A 15,951-nucleotide genomic window follows, 5' to 3' on the forward strand; every position below is an offset into this window, starting at 1 on the left:
GACTACGAGAGTAATTGGATGATGCTAATATCAGGTGTTGCAAAAGTAGGTATCTATTTTTATAAACATAATTCTCCAGGTACAGCTGTTACTTAGAAACTAATGAATATTCTCTTTAAATTAAGTTCTAAAGGTTTTACATCATGTTTTCATTACAATCATCACAATCAAGTATACCTATTTTTGAAACACTGTAATGTTAGAAAATGTGAAATATTCTATTGTATTATGTACATCCATAGGACTGGGTGGCCTGCCATGACTCCGCAGGATTAGAAAATGTTACAACTCAAATGACAGATGGATATTAACAAACCTACAGTTTTGTTTACATATTTTAAGTCCAATGTGGTATGTGTATATCCACAGCACGTTTATATTTGCATACTTGGAAACATCTTGAAAACCTTGTTGTCGTCGTGTTAGACATCCCCCTTTGTGACACAAGGTGTGTGTTTCTGGGTGGTTTGTGGCCATATTAATACTCAAATTGTGTGCAAAACAAGGACAATTGAAAATCAAGAGATCTGTCTCCAGGAAAAACATTTATTGACTGCATTTTGAGAGCGTTTTAGTTTTCCCCTTGATACACCAACAGCCAAGGTCCCGCTCACTGCTGCAACTGAACTCATGACTGAGTGAGCTCCATCAGTCTGTACAGGATGTTCTTCTGTCCACAGCGTACCTGCAGTGCATTCTGCTGCCTGCTGTTCAGTCCAGCAAGTGCTGCCTTGTCTTCTATCAGCGCCTGCTCGCTGTCCACACCCTCTCCCTCCACCTTCTCCTCCCAGTCTCCGTACGACCTCACAGTCAGGCGGGCTGCTTCATGAATTAGCCATTTCCACGAAGCCTTTAATCCAGGGAGACCCTCGTTAGAGAAAGTAAGGGAAATATCCTCTTCCTCGTCATCTTCCTCCCATCCTTCGTTATCTTTGAACTCTGAGAATTCCTCCTTCGACATGCATAGTACCTGAAGATGCACAAAACAAGAGTTATGTTTCAATAACAGCCATTCTTCAAATATTCATCTGTAACAAAGTGGCCTCTTGTGTTTTGAGCAGTGAACAAGCAAGCAGATGTAACTTAAACAGCACTATTGTACGTACTACCGCACCTTGAGCGCAGTATGTAGCTCTGTGTCTGTAAGACAACCCTGTTTGCCGAAGACAAAGGCTGCTTTCTCTTGCATCATCTGACTCAGCAGCTCCCACTGCTCCTCCACCAGCTGCCGGTCCAAATCAGACTGAATACCTGAGAAGAGGAAGATGAGGGAGAGTTAAGCCCTCAGTTAATCACATCTCTCCTGTACTTCCACTGTAAGCTCTCTAAAACATCTCTTGGTAACGTGTGAACACTTCAAAAGAATAATCTGTCAATCACCTTGTGTGACGACTTTGTAGAGATTGATGATGGGGATGTCAGCAGTGTCGTTGCTGTTGCTTTGATATGGCTCAGAGAAGCCGTACATATGCAGCAGCTGCCAGTTGGCCATCTGCCCGTAGGTGTTAAATACCTCCTCTCCTTTGTGAATGGGGCGCACGCAAACCATCTTCAAACTGTCCTGAGAAAGATGGAGTGTAGAGAGAATGAGAAGGGAAGAGAACAAGAAGATTTAAAACACTGAAAAGTGAGGAAAAAACTGGAATAAGCTAAGAAGTTAACTCACAGCTTAAGTTTCAATGTCAAATATACTCAAAATGTAACTTAACTTAAACTTCCTCACTTCTCAGTGATGCATTTTCACAGATGAGAAGCTGTTCTGGCTAACTAAATTGCAAACTAAACTCAAAGCTAGAGATTTGAAACAAAGAGTATCAATATTAGGAATGGAGGTGTCCCCTCACCAGTTTAAACTCCAAATTAGCATTGTGATTGGACACATGGTTAAGCATGTCGGCCATGGGAACCATCATCGGCGGGCTGGGGGCCTTCTCCTCCCCCTCTTCCTCCTCCTCTTCCTCGTCCTCTTCCTGTGGCTCTTGGAAACTACAGGGAGGGGATGAAAGACATCACAGAGGTGAATTTAGGAGGACAACAAGGAAAAGAAGATCCAGATATTTTATGCACAGGAGTGTATTTTGTCTCACGCTCACTAACCTGTAGGCCATGACAAAGGCTACCAGCTGTGTGTACAGCTCCAGTGTGTGTGTGTCTGGGCTCCAGAGGTCAGGATGCTTGGTGATGAAGGGAAGGACCACGTCTGTGTATTCCCTCTGGATGTTAGCCAAGTCCGTATCCACAGCCTCTGGAATACCTGTTCCCCTCAACAGTCTGTCTCTCTCCTCTTTAGACCTGAACGGATGAACTGTAAATTACTGTGAAGAAAGCTAGAAATTCACACTTCAACAGAAAATTTAAGGATAAAGCTGTACACTGCCAACCACAGTAATGACAAGTGATCTCCAGGATGGGGTTGAGACAATGATTTAAAACAGTTTCTTACCAGAACATGGGGTGGTCTAGTGTCTTGAAGTTGGTCCACAGAGAAAGGTAGGGTTTCCAGTGGGACTGTGAGGATGTATACTCATACAGCAGAGCCAGCAGCAGGGGAACCCAGCCAGACGAGCTCTCCAGAGATGACCTCTCTGTGAAGGATAAAAGCAGGAAGCAGAGAGGTTACAAACACAGGGATGATGCAGGCAGCTTCAATCTTGGGAAAACTTTGTAATTATAACTGTCACCTTTCTCCAGCAAGGCAGAGACCCTGGTTGTTCCCTGGTGGAGAAGAGCTGATCTGGGGATGGTGAATATAACCTCCCCTTCCTCTAAGTTGTCCTTTGCCAGCATCCCATATGCTGCCACTGTTCCCTCCTTACTCACACACACCTGCAGAGAGAGACATCCATCCTAAAATGCCTGGCCAGTATGGTTAGGGAGACTGGGATGAATTCAGCTAAACAAAGGAAGTGCATATTCTTTACTGCCTGGCTGACATACAGCCCCAGAGACTGATTAATAAATGAATTAACATTCTGTGGCAAAGTACTGGCTAGCTGACCTGAGTGCAGGCTGTGATAACATACCTTATCGCTGAGTACCAAGCCAACTCTGTCGCTCCACTGTAGAAAGTTCTGCAGGGGACTGAGCTCTGAACCATCATCTACCTGTGAGCCAGATTAAAAAAACCCATCAATAATATGATCAGGCATGTGTGACCTAGTGCTATGATGCGCATGGTTTTACTGTGAAAATGTACCTATATTTAAGACCGAAGAGAGGCGGTTAACGTAACCCTCTTGTAATTGGAAACGTGTACAAGTGTGGCTCTATTATTGCCAAGTAATAAAGAAGGCGCCTTGTTTGACACCCTATATGTTTTCCAATAAACTCAAAATGATGACAATTTCAAGGCAGTCTGCTATCAATCTTGGGTTAATATATGCTGTTGCGATGGAATACAGACTAACTGCATTCATAACTTTCTAGCTAGCTTAAGTAGCTTGCCCCTAACTTTACCACACACAACGTTATATACACAGAAAACACAGCATACACCGGTAACGTTAGCAGCTACTCACACATGAAGCTGACTGTGCAGTGTAGCTAGCTAGTGTATACACAAGCACTATTATCTTGGTTAAAACTGATTAAACTGTAACCTTGGGTCGTTTCGCTTCTGTTGCCATATTGTAAATGTAATTCCAAAGCCCGGACTTGGCAGGCGCTGGTACTGGTTAACTAGCCCAAAGCTAACTCAAACATGCGGACTGTGAAGGAAACTTGGGTTAAGTTTGACCCACCCGCTGACTTGTAGGCAGCTAATCAATTTACATAACATGGCATTTAGACAGTATCGTTTCATTAAGCCCATCATATATATCAAAATATCCTTACAAATTATGTTTTTACAACACAAATCTTTGGTTTAAAGTACACTTAATATTATAATTGTTCACAATATGTATTTATGTAGTATTTATGTTTAGTGTATCAGTCTTCCGTATGAAATGACAAACTATTCCGCATCATATTTCATGTCACGTGTTGGTCTGTGGGTTGTTTTCCCCCTGATTACCACTAGCAGGTTTTGTTCAGTCAGATGCCACGTCACCGGTCTACAGTCCTACAGATACATTACTGTCAGTGCTCTCAACCAGACTGGCTCGTTGGTCTAGGGGTATGATTCTCGCTTTGGGTGCGAGAGGTCCCGGGTTCAAATCCCGGACGAGCCCACCTTTTTAACCACTGGGGTAAAGGGTCACTAAAGCCAGGAGTAAGGGCATATATGAGACATACTATGTCTAATAACTATCGTCAAAATTCAGTTACACTTAGACCAAACAGCTCGTCTTTACGACGGTGCACACAGAAGAAAGTACTAGCATACAATATAATACTATACACTATAAAAACAGATCAGAAAATAAATTAAGTACCAGGTGGGTATAAGTATAAGATAAAATAAGTGTGAGGTACCAAGTGGGTTTACCGGTTGATGACGATAATACAGTATAATAATACAATGTAATAATATAAGTAATAAGTAGTGGTGCATGTACTGTCGAGTTAAGTGTAGCTTATTGAGATTATTAAGGTATTGCACAGCAGTAATGGAGGTATATAATATCAATATTCATAAATAGGAAAAACTAACATAGGAAAACTAAATATTGCACAGGAGTAATACACAGAATATTGCACAATTATTCAAGTATGGCAGAGATGTAATGATCAATGTCCAGTTTAGTGACCTAGGGTCATAAAGACTAACACTTAGAGGGAGGAGTTAAAGAGTTTGATGGCCACAGGCAGGAATGACTTCCTGTGGCGCTCTGTGGTGCTTTTTGGTGGGATGAGTCTTCCGCTGAAGGTGCTCCTTTGCTTGACCTGCACGTCATGGAGCGGGTGGGAGACACTGTCCAAGATGGCATGTAGTTTGGCCAGCATCCTCCTCTCTGACACCACCGCCAGAGAGTCCAGCTCCACCCCCACAATGTCACTGGCCTTACGGATCAGTTTGTTGAGTCTGTTGGCGTCCGCTACCTTCAACCTGCTGCCCCAGCATGCAACAGCATACAGGATAGCACTGGCCACCATAGACTCATAAAACATCTTCAGCATTGTCCGGCAGATGTTGAAGGACCTCAGCCTCCTCAGAAAATAGAGGCGGCTCTGGCCCTTCCTGTAAACAGCTTGAGTGTTCTTGGTCCAGTCCAGTTTATTATCGAAGTGTACTCCCAGGTACTTGTAGTCCTCCACACTGACCCCCTGGATGGAAACCGGGGTCGCTGGTGCCTTGGCCCTCCGTAGATCCACAATCAGCTCCTTAGACTTTGTTTGCATTCATGTCTCTGCCGTCACTTCTTGCCAAAGCATAGAAGAGTGATGACCAGTTGGAAGACATGCAGATGAAAAAAAGATAACCAGCTGTCCTTCCCTGCCAACATCGCCGCAGCAGCCGGCTCCTGCAGATTCATCCTCCACAACATCAGGAATGGTCCAGGCTCTTATCACCTTGAGAAATCTGATGTCAAGTAACATATAGGTCTTCAAGCTGCCACATCACAAGTGTAGAGTTTAACTTCAGGTCTGGAAAGAACAAGGGAGGAGATTTAAACCAGCTGTTTTCCTGCTTGACTAAGGCTCGTTGGTCTAGGGGTATGATTCTCGCTTAGGGTGCGAGAGGTCCCGGGTTCAAATCCCGGACGAGCCCTGTGTTTTACCACTGATTTGCCAACAGTCAATTACAGCATTCATAAAAAAGCCTGTGTTCATGTGCAAAGTATACAGTGTTCCAGACTGGTATGCTCCCTAAAATGACCATAATGGGCAGCTCAAGTTAAGCAAGCAAATTCGTGCATCAGCTGCACATTAAACAAAAGCATACTGCGATTATTTAGACAGCTGTAAACAGTGATGTAACTGGCACGTTGGTCTAGGGGTATGATTCACGCTTTGGGTGCGAGAGGCCCCAGGTTCAGCCTTCCTTACAACCATTGGGGTTGAGGGTCACAAAAGCCTGAACATACATCATAGTCAGTCATAGCATGACAACTGCTTTAAGAATTAATTTGCATACGAATCTCTACAAGAGATTACATCTCAGTGGATGTCTGCACACCAGCTGAAGCTCAACCCCGACAAGACTGAGATGTTCTTCCTCCCAGGGAAGGCATGACCTCTCCATGAGCCGGCTCCTGCAGATTCATCCTCCACAACATCAGGAGGATACGTCCATTCCTCACCCAGGAGGTGGTGCAGGTTCTGGTCCAGGCTCTTGTCACTTCAGAGAAATCTGATGTCAGATCTCCAAAATAATGTCAAAGATGAGGCACAGCTCTACAAGAGAGTTCAAGTACAAGTAAGATAAAGGTCTTCAAGCTGCAGGTGCGAGAGGTCCCGGGTTCAAATCCCGGACGAGCCCTTTGCTTAACAACTAATTTAGCAACAGTCTATTGCAGCATTCATTTAAAAAAAAGCCTGTGTTCATGTGTAAATCGTAGAAAAGGTTTCAGTCGTAGTCATCTGGACACTGTTTTCAGAATCAAGACGTTTCGGCTCCCATCCGAAAGTCATTCTCAATTGTGGAAAAAATTGGACGGGAACTGGAAATTTAAGCTACTCTGAGTTACATAAACCCTGCCCTCAGGAGGGAATCTGCCTGAGTATCTGTTAATAGCTAGTTTCACCTGAAACTGACCTAATAGTTTCAAGATGGCCCAGTAATCAGGCCTATTGTTCTCTGGCTGCATCTACTTCATCACTGTTAAGTGCCTGATTAGCATGTGATAGGCGTGACCAAGGTGATAATACACTCTGATAGACTTTGGGCAGATTAAATCTCAGACCACCATTTCTGTTCAAAGAGGGGTTCTCTTTCTTCACAAAAATGGCTTCCTTGACGCCCCATTCAAACCAACTCTTCTCTCTACTAAGAATCTTCACCTCGCTGTCTTCAAATGTGTGGTTTGTAGCTTTTAAATGCAAATGCACGGCGCTCTGTAATCCTGAGTTAGCGTTTTGAGTTAGTGTCCAGATGACTACGACTGAAACCTTTTCTACGATAGAACACTCCTGGACGAATGAGGGACTACACCGTCTTATTTTGAAGAATTTTGGGCAGAAAACCGTGGATCTGGTTCGGGAACTCGAAAACACAGCCAGGAAATTAGCAGACCACAGGAACCATCTCCGTTTTAATCTAAGATGCAGGCAGAGCAAGATTATTCCCAAGAGCCTACAGATTAAACCACCAGTAAAAGGACACAGAGCAGAGAAGATTTGGAGAAGAAACCTGACCCAGATGCTTAGTGAAAGGATCAAGGAAAACAACTTAAGAATAGACAATTTGAAGAACAGAATAGAATTTTTGCAGAAGAAGTTAACAAGCAGTGTCCCAGAAGAAATCCTCAAGAGAGTGATGGACTTTACACAGGTAGCACAGGGTGCACAACATAGGAAGAGCAAGGAGCGGCAAATTAAGAAATTTAACATCCTTTTGAATAAGAGGAATCTAGGAAAGGACCAGCACAACAGGAGATCAGGGACTGAACAAAGGGAGACATGTATCAACAGAAACAATTGGATCAAAAACTTATCAGACCGCATCCTGACACAGGCAGAAAAAGATGTGCTCTCCAAAGGGCTCAACTTTTCAGTTACATCCAACCACATCCCTACAGTGGACTACATCACAGCCACAGAAACAGCCATTAGGAAGAACAACATGACTGAAGCAGAGGCTGCAGACCTGAGGCTACGTGTCACTGCAACATTAAAGAGTGCCAAACCACCTCCTTCCAACATTACATCCGAAGAGAGGAGGGCACTCTCAGCACTGCAGAAGGATCACAGCATAAACATTCTACCAGCAGACAAGGCTCGCTGCACTGTGATTCTGAACACAGCCGATTATGAAACCAAGGTCAACAACCTTCTTGAAGACACAACCACATATCAAAAAACTTAAAAGAGATCCAACCAATGGCTACAAGAAGAAGGTTATAGACTGTCTACAGAAGCTTGAGAAGGAGGAGGTGATAGACAGGCCTCTGTACTACAGACTATACCCTGGGGAAGCCATTCCCTGCATCTATGGCCTTCCCAAAATTCACAAAGAGAATGTTCCACTCAGACCCATCGTTTGCAGCACAGATTCCATCACATACAACGTAGCCAAACATTTGACTACAATCTTGGCTCCATTGGTGGGGAACACAGTACATCATGTGGAAAACACACAGAAATTTGTGGACAAAGTGAAACATCTCCAGTTGGACCCAGATGACGTTATGGTTTAGTGTCCTTGTTCACTTGCATCCCAACCTCAGAAGCAGTGACAGCGGTGATGAGAAGACTGCAGGAGGACTCCACCTTGCAGCAAAGGACCAAGCTTACACCTGAACACATATGTAAACTATTAGACATCTGTCTCAACACAACCTACTTCCAATTCCGGGGACACTTCTACAGACAGATTCACGGCTGTGCTATGGGCTCTCCGGTCTCTCCCATTGTGGCCAACCTGTATATGGAACAGTTTGAGAAGAAGGCATTATCCTCGTTCCCGGGTACACCACCAAGTCATTGGTACCGTTACGTGGATGACACCTTTGTGAAAATCAAGAAACAAGACTTGGAAGCGTTCTCAGAGCATATTAATACGGTGGACCCCAACATCAAGTTCACGCGTGAGGATGCAAAAGAGAACCGCTTGGCCTTTCTTGATTGTTCTACTCTCAGAGGAGAGGACGGAAAGCTCCAGATAGAAGTGTACAGGAAACCAACACATACGGATCAATACCTGCTCTTTGACTCACACCATCCACTACAGCACAAGCTGGGTGTAATCCGGACATTACAACACAGAGCCAGAGAAGTGCCCACAGGCTCAGAGGGTAAGAAGAAAGAGGAAAGGCATGTCCAGAATGCACTCTCAGCCTGTGGTTATCCTACTTGGGCTATCAACAAAGTTAAAAGAGCCAAAAAACAGGACAAAAGTGTAACTGAACCGAGAAGGAACGGTGTCTCCATTCCTTATGTGTCTGGACTGTCTGAAAAACTACAAAGGATCTTTAGATAGCACGATGTTTCTGTCTTCTTTAAACCAGGCAACACCTTAAGACAGAAACTCGTTCACCCTAAGGACAAGTTACCCACACAAAAACAGAGCAATGTTGTCTACTCCATTCAGTGCAGTGAGGAAAACTGCAAAGAACGGTACATAGGCGAAACCAAACAGCCACTTCACAAAAGACTTTATCAGCACAGACGACACGCTAACTCAGGATTACAGAGCGCCGTGCATTTGCATTTAAAAGCTACAAACCACACATTTGAAGACAGCGAGGTGAAGATTCTTAGTAGAGAGAAGAGTTGGTTTGAACGGGCGTCAAGGAAGCCATTTTTGTGAAGAAAGAGAACCCTCTGAACAGAAATGGTGGTCTGAGATTTAATCTGCCCAAAGTCTATCAGAGTGTATTATCACCTTGGTCACGCCTATCACATGCTAATCAGGCACTTAACAGTGATGAAGTAGATGCAGCCAGAGAACAATAGGCCTGATTACTGATTACTGGGCCATCTTGAAACTATTAGGTCAGTTTCAGGTGAAACTAGCTATTAACAGATACTCAGGCAGATTCCCTCCTGAGGGCAGGGTTTATGTAACTCAGAGTAGCTTAAATTTCCAGTTCCCGTCCAATTTTTTCACAATTGAGAATGACTTCCGGATGGGAGCCGAAACGTCTTGATTCTGAAAACTGTGTCCAGATGACTACAACTGAAACCTTTTCTACGATAGAACACTCCTGGACGAATGAGGGACTACACCGTTTCATGTGTAAAGTATACAGTGTTCCAGACTGGTATGTTCCCTATAATGACCATAATGGGCAGCTTAAGTTAAGCAATCAGCTGCACTTTATGTTAAACAAAATCATACTGCGATTATTTAGACAGACGATATGATTCACTATTAGTGGGAATTATCATTTTTGCATCACAATATTAATTTTCACTGAAAAACGATAAAAATCATGATGATGTGACATTTGTTGGGGTCTGCAAACAAACAGGTTTCCTTACATTTGGAGAACAAGATTTAAAGGCCAGGGCATCTCTGCCATTTCACTTCTTGCCAAAGCATAGAAGGGTGATAACCAGTTGGAAGACATGCGGATCAAAAAAAGCACAAAAACACCAAACAGGAAAAACCCATCACACCTGAAAAGCAGTCACTAACCCTAATCCAGAAGCCTTACAAGTTTATTGAGTGAAGTGTCCAATCAGTTATTAGCAATTTCATCCACTCCTGGCATGGAAGAAGAACGCACTAGGTCGATGTTGCCACTACAACTACATCACAGTGAATCATGTTCGCAGGGTGCTGTTTGACTAGAAGAGATGCGGGACAGCAAGATGCCACATCACCAGTTTGAAGAGCTAAATCAAGCGTTCTGATGGTACAGCTGTAAACAGTGATGTCAACTGGCTCATTGGTCTAGGGATATGACATACGTCAGAGCAGCCACACCACATTGGAATTAAAGTCAATTTTCTCCTATCTGATAAATTTAAAGCATAATTACAGTGAGTCCTACACATATGCTAAATAGTCGGCTGCATTCCCATGTTGATCCCATCAGTATAATGTTAGCACACCTCGACTGAGTGCTTAAACTTTTAATTTTTGAAATATACTGTTCTGTAGTAAACAATATGCATCTAAATGCAATTAAAAATCTAGTCAACACTGATGTTGTTTTAGCCAGTATCAGTGCTTTTAGGGTTCAGTGTTGCATGTCATGCACAGTAAGATGAACATATAATTGCGACCACCAGAGGGTGCTGTTGGACTTGATTAGATGTGGAGCCCCAAGTTGCCACATCATCAGTTTGAAGAGTTCAATTACAGGTCTTCACTGCATAGAACTACAGCTGTAAACAGCTGTATATGTCGGCTCGTTGGTCTAGGGGTATGATTCTCGCTTAGGGTGCGAGAGGTCCCGGGTTCAAATCCCGGACGAGCCCTCTCTTTTTAACTGAGTTCACAAAAGCCATTAAATTGTATTAGAGTGGACACTTCCAATGGAATTCATTGGTGTTAAAGTGCCAGTTAATTGTGGGTAGCCACACCGCATTGCAATTAAAATCAAGCTTCTCCTATCTGATCAATTCAAGGGGTAAACAAAACTCTCAGCTACAGTGAGTCCTACACATGTATACGCTAAAAAAGAACTGAAACCTGAACACAGCCAGCTTTTCTAAATGTCTCACAAATAAAATATTTCTTGTTGTTAATGTGTGCATGCAGGTGATGCTCATGGTGTTATCTGTAACTGAATGTAGTATGCAGGACCTTTCAGGAGAAACGTGTTTACACTCAATTACGTTTTACTTTGATGAACATGTGTTTAAACAGTCAAGACAGAAAATAAACTGCCATAAACTACAGGTAACAGGTGTTAGCTTTGTACAATAAAATTACATTTAATTGTGTTTAGTTTGTAAATGTATGAAAACAGTCAGTGTTTTAAGCAAGCATTTTAATCACCTGCAGTCTGATGGTACAGCTGTGAGTGATGATGTCAACTGACTCGTTGGTCTAGGGGTATGATTCTCGCTGTGGGTGTGAGAGGTCCTGGGTTGAAATCCCGAATGAACCCAGTTTTTAACCCCTAGGGGTTACAGAAATTGAAACAGCAACTATAAAGGTAATTTGAGATGCAAACGTGTAAACACAAAGCTGCAGCATTTGAGTTTAAACTCAATATCATATATGAACAGAGAGAAAAAAATGAGGATGATGAGTAAAACTGAGTGGAGAAATAAATATGACTAAACCAAGTATACACAAAAGGAAGAGATGAGAGATTTTGTACTGTACTTACCAGCCTTTATGTGGGCTGTGTTTTAAATGGATCTTAAGAGTGTTCTGACCTCAGCAGTCACCTGAGACACATATGAAGCACATTTTTGCTGTAAATAATACAATGTACAATCAATGAAAACAATGAAGGGGACAAAGTGTCATACACACTGATAACTTCTTACAGTTTGGCAGCACTACAGAGAGAAAGTGAGTTAATGATCCTATGTGTCATCTGTCTGCTACTGGCCACTCGTTAAGAGAAAGGTTAACTCTCAATACACAAACACAACCTGGGATTGACACTAGATACTGAATATACCAGACAGTGCTGAATGCAGCTGCCCTTGTAGTCCAATATATGTATACATAGCTAGCTAAACCATACAATTACGAACGACCTTGCATGTAATAAACAGGACTGCTCCGTTTGCAATGTTGTTTTTACGCTGGAGATTCAACATGGCAGACAGTGAGGTTAGATTATAGATTCTTTATAGACTCATCTCTAATTTGGTTACCTAATGAAAAGTTAATGCGACGTAATGGAAGGTTCATGCAACAATTTGTAAATTAATTAAAAAAATAATTTCCAAACAATAGCCAGGGAATGAAATGTAATTTAGCGGCCACGTTATCTGACTTCATTTAAAAAAGACTTTGCTTGGCTACGAACACATCTTGAGACTAAAGCCAAGAAACTAATAAATTAGTTTCTTGGCTCTTATCTTAAGTGGCAATTTAGCGTGAAACATTTTTAAGAACTACAAAGCTAGTGTAATGTTTATGAAACTCACCTCTATAAAATGTTAGCCAGCTAACTAACGTTAGGGTAGATTAGTAACGTTAACGTTACTTGAACTTCAGCTGTACAACAATAGCCTAAACTCTTGTCTTTTTCTCTGTAGTTTGAATTCTCCACTTCCGTTTTTTTCATTCGTAGAAGTGATGCTATTTGATGTTAGCGACAAAATAAGCAATAGTTGCTACCAAAGCTGTCAACCATTTCCAAAGCATGACAAGTTTAAAGTTATCTAGCTAGCTTCTCTGCCTGTGACTAGCAGCAATTAAAGCATCCCTGCACAGCAGGTTATGATGCTATTTCTGCTTAAGTCTGCTTCAACAATAACAAATTTAGGCATAGGCCCTATTGGCACAAGATACTGGGGTTTTGTTTAAAAAGGAAATAATGTAATTTGAAAATAACACTTTTATTTATTTACATGATTATCTGTGAATTCAACAATAAATAACATATTTCCATATATATATATGTTTATATGTTACTCATGTCAGGCTATTGTTTTATTACGTTTGATACTCTTTTTTTTACAAAAAAATGTGGTGATTTTACATAATTGTGCTATATTAAAATAAGCAATTTGAGGGAACAGTAGTGGTTTTACTTTTTTTTTTTAGGTAGCACAATGTTTAAATTACCTTCCCTGTGTTTCAGATTTCTCGTTTTGTTCTTTTTTTCATTTATATGTAATTGTACTCAAAAACTGAGATCTACTTCACAATATGTATCATTTTAACAAATGTGTAGCTACATCCAATTGACAGACAGATAAGCAATTTTGTGTTTGAAGGGAGATGGGGTTTTGGAAGGGGTAGAAAATATTTTGTGTATATGTCATTCTTTTTATTCCCCAACTTATATGAATGTTTGATCAGTGTTGCCATAGATATGATTACTGTGTAACTTGTCATCACCTTATGCGAAAATATATTTGGTTAGGTAACATATAGACTACAATATCTCTCAACCACACCAATATTTGTGGTCTCAATGCAGGAAACTACAAAACCAAAATTAAAAAAACATACAATATATAGAAAAATGTCACTAACATATGGAATAGACACCCAACAGTATTCATATTATACAATATGAATGGTGCATACTAAGTACAAAAAATAAACACAATGAAATTATGTTGCATCAGTCTTCGTAGAACATGTGTGTGAATGAGCGTGTGTGTAACCGTCTAACTGCCTGTGGGAACAAACTGTCTCCACACCGAGTGGTATATGTGGTGTGTCACAGTCTGTCATGTTCTCTCCAACCACTCCCCTTCACTCTGCACTCCCTCACCTGCATATTGATTCCCAGCACCTGTCACCCATCACACACCTGAACTTAATCAGCCACTCTACTCCTCCATAAATTCCCACTCCTCACCTCAGTCTGGGTCCGGTCTCGTTCATATGAAGGACAGAGCTACGCTACCTACCTTCGAACACTTCACGGACTCACCCACGACGTTACGTCAAGGCTACCGCCACTTTGAACCCCGATCATCGAATCCCGACTCCAGTAATCTCCGGTCTCCTGAGTGTGTCGCTCCAGTTCCCAAACCCTTCGACCATCAGCGAATTAAGGGACAGTATCATTTCCATTCCATATTACCTCTTTTTTATAATAAACTCTCTCAGTCTCCTCATCGTTGTCTCCGGTTGTTCTGTCCGTAACATGGTGATGCTCCAATAGCATTTACCAGATCGCAGGAAAGAGAGTAGGTAGTGACCTGGATGGTTTAGGTTTCCTGAGGCAGCGTTGAGTGAGTGCAGGTCCCTTCATTTGATGTTTCTAGCCACTTATGAGTCAAGTTGCCATATCATACTGTGATTCTTCCTGCCAGGACGATCTCCACAGTGCAAAAGTAGCAGTCAGTCAGGATTGCTGCCTAGACCAAATCTTTTGAGTCGTTACATTACATTAGATCAGATTTAATTTCATTTAACTATTAAATTCTAGTACTGGATTTGATTGTATTGTATTCTTCTCATTCTTCACTTCCAAGACTAGACTACGTATGTTACATTAGACTCCATTTGATTTTAAAATATATTTGATTGTGTTAAAGAGTGTTGGACAATGCACACTATTATCCTGTATGCTTCTAATTTTTCTCAATTTTTTTCCCCCTTAGATTTAATTTTAACAGACCTCCTATCCTACCCCACCGGAGGACAAATAACTTTATTCTTTGTTACAATGACATTAACTATTTTCTTTTTCTCGTCTATATCTGCTAGCTAGTCCTTAAATAATTAATTAGATTAAATCACATAAATTAGATGCAATCACATCCTGTTAGATTTGATTTTGCCAGATTAGAGTATTTTAGATTGCATTAAATTGTTCTGGATGATGCACATGACTATTATCACAAGTTTCTTGGTCATACCATTAAGGACGCGAGATTGAGACATATTAGATTAGATTGGAGAGAATTCGATTAGATTGCATTAGATTGTGCAGGGAAGTTGACGCTGCTATTATTGCATGCTTCTTTCTCTTAACTTTCTGGACACTAGATTAGATGAGATCAGAATAGTTCAGATGATATTAGGTCATGTCTAATTAGAATCTATAGTATTATATCAGGTTTTATTGTCTGAAAGTGCGTTGGACAACGCATACTATTATCTTGCATGCTTCTCATTTTTATCAATTCATTTTTGTTTATTTAATTTTAACTGGACACTCCTCCTTTTAATTGAAAAATTAAGTTATAAAGACACCAGTACCTAAGGTGTTATCTGGGGGTTAATAATTCATTAAAAAACATAATAACAATGTAGTGATTGGATTAAATTAGACTGCATTCGATTGTGCTGGATGTTATCTTGCATGCTCCTCATTCTTATACTAGTGCTGATGTGTATACTTACACAGTGACCATGTTCAAGTCACTGTACATTTCAAAGAAAGCAGAAACACATTTTAAAATCGGACGTACATCCAATTCATCTTATTAGGTAGATGAGATAAAATTGGATTCCTTCGATGTGATTTGATTGTGTTTTATTTAGTTTTGATTGCATTACATTGTTCTGGACAATACACAGCGCTATTATCCACAAACTTATACTTATAAATACTTAGAAAATGGCTATGTTCAAGTGTCATATGAAAAAACAAACATTGAAATTTATGTAGCGTGATCAACCCTGATTCGGAAGAACATTTTGTATCCTTATTGATAAAAATAATTGAACTTTTCTGAAAGTTGGCCTCTGAGCCACAAACAGCAATGTCCAGAGAACTGAAAAGATTTCCCCCAGTAATTGCCTCTGTCCCATGACCTTTGCCAGACTCAAGGTTACTAATTGTGCCTAGGATGACCTGACAC

General features: G+C 41.2%; 1 protein-coding gene, 1 long non-coding RNA gene and 3 other non-coding genes across 7 annotated transcripts; 3 read left to right on the forward strand and 2 right to left on the reverse strand.

Moving 5' to 3' along the window:
- Positions 1-526: 526 nt before the first annotated feature.
- setd6 (SET domain containing 6, protein lysine methyltransferase) lies at positions 527-3,755 on the reverse strand. Of its 3 annotated transcripts, none has more exons than XM_044194149.1 (9): positions 3,600-3,755; positions 3,024-3,104; positions 2,682-2,826; positions 2,444-2,585; positions 2,098-2,292; positions 1,845-1,986; positions 1,381-1,561; positions 1,115-1,251; positions 527-970 (listed from the first exon to the last, which is right to left on the reverse strand). In XM_044194149.1, the coding sequence occupies exons 1-9, from the start codon at positions 3,624-3,626 to the stop codon at positions 629-631; spliced, it is 1,392 nt and encodes a 463-aa protein (XP_044050084.1). In that variant the 5' UTR covers positions 3,627-3,755; the 3' UTR covers positions 527-628. The 3 variants fall into 3 exon arrangements, with proteins under 3 accessions (XP_044050084.1, XP_044050085.1, XP_044050086.1); XM_044194150.1 differs by having other exon boundaries at positions 3,519-3,654; XM_044194151.1 differs by lacking the exon at positions 3,600-3,755 and adding an exon at positions 3,197-3,440.
- A 345-nt stretch (positions 3,756-4,100) lies between these two features.
- On the forward strand, positions 4,101-4,172 carry trnap-ugg. Its single transcript has one exon. It is a non-coding gene; the product is annotated as a tRNA-Pro (tRNA).
- A 1,008-nt stretch (positions 4,173-5,180) lies between these two features.
- LOC122875240 lies at positions 5,181-14,810 on the reverse strand. The gene is made up of 4 exons (XR_006377775.1): positions 12,607-14,810; positions 11,832-11,892; positions 11,495-11,618; positions 5,181-5,529 (listed from the first exon to the last, which is right to left on the reverse strand). It is a non-coding gene; the product is annotated as an uncharacterized LOC122875240 (long non-coding RNA).
- Positions 5,582-5,653, forward strand: trnap-agg. Its single transcript has one exon. It is a non-coding gene; the product is annotated as a tRNA-Pro (tRNA).
- Positions 10,900-10,971, forward strand: trnap-agg. Its single transcript has one exon. It is a non-coding gene; the product is annotated as a tRNA-Pro (tRNA).
- Positions 14,811-15,951: the final 1,141 nt, after the last annotated feature.

Source organism: Siniperca chuatsi, linkage group LG4 (assembly GCF_020085105.1).
Source record: "Siniperca chuatsi isolate FFG_IHB_CAS linkage group LG4, ASM2008510v1, whole genome shotgun sequence".
NCBI classification, from domain to species: Eukaryota; Metazoa; Chordata; class Actinopteri; order Centrarchiformes; family Sinipercidae; genus Siniperca; species Siniperca chuatsi.

Coding starts and splice junctions, on each gene's coding strand:
- setd6 (XM_044194149.1), bottom strand. CDS start 3,626: ATGGCAACAGAAGCGAAACGACCCAAG. Junction 3,105..3,599: donor CAGAAGCGAAACGACCCAAG/GTTACAGTTTAA, acceptor TCTGGCTCACAG/GTAGATGATGGTTCAGAGCT. Junction 1,252..1,380: donor CTACAAAGTCGTCACACAAG/GTGATTGACAGA, acceptor TCCTCTTCTCAG/GTATTCAGTCTGATTTGGAC.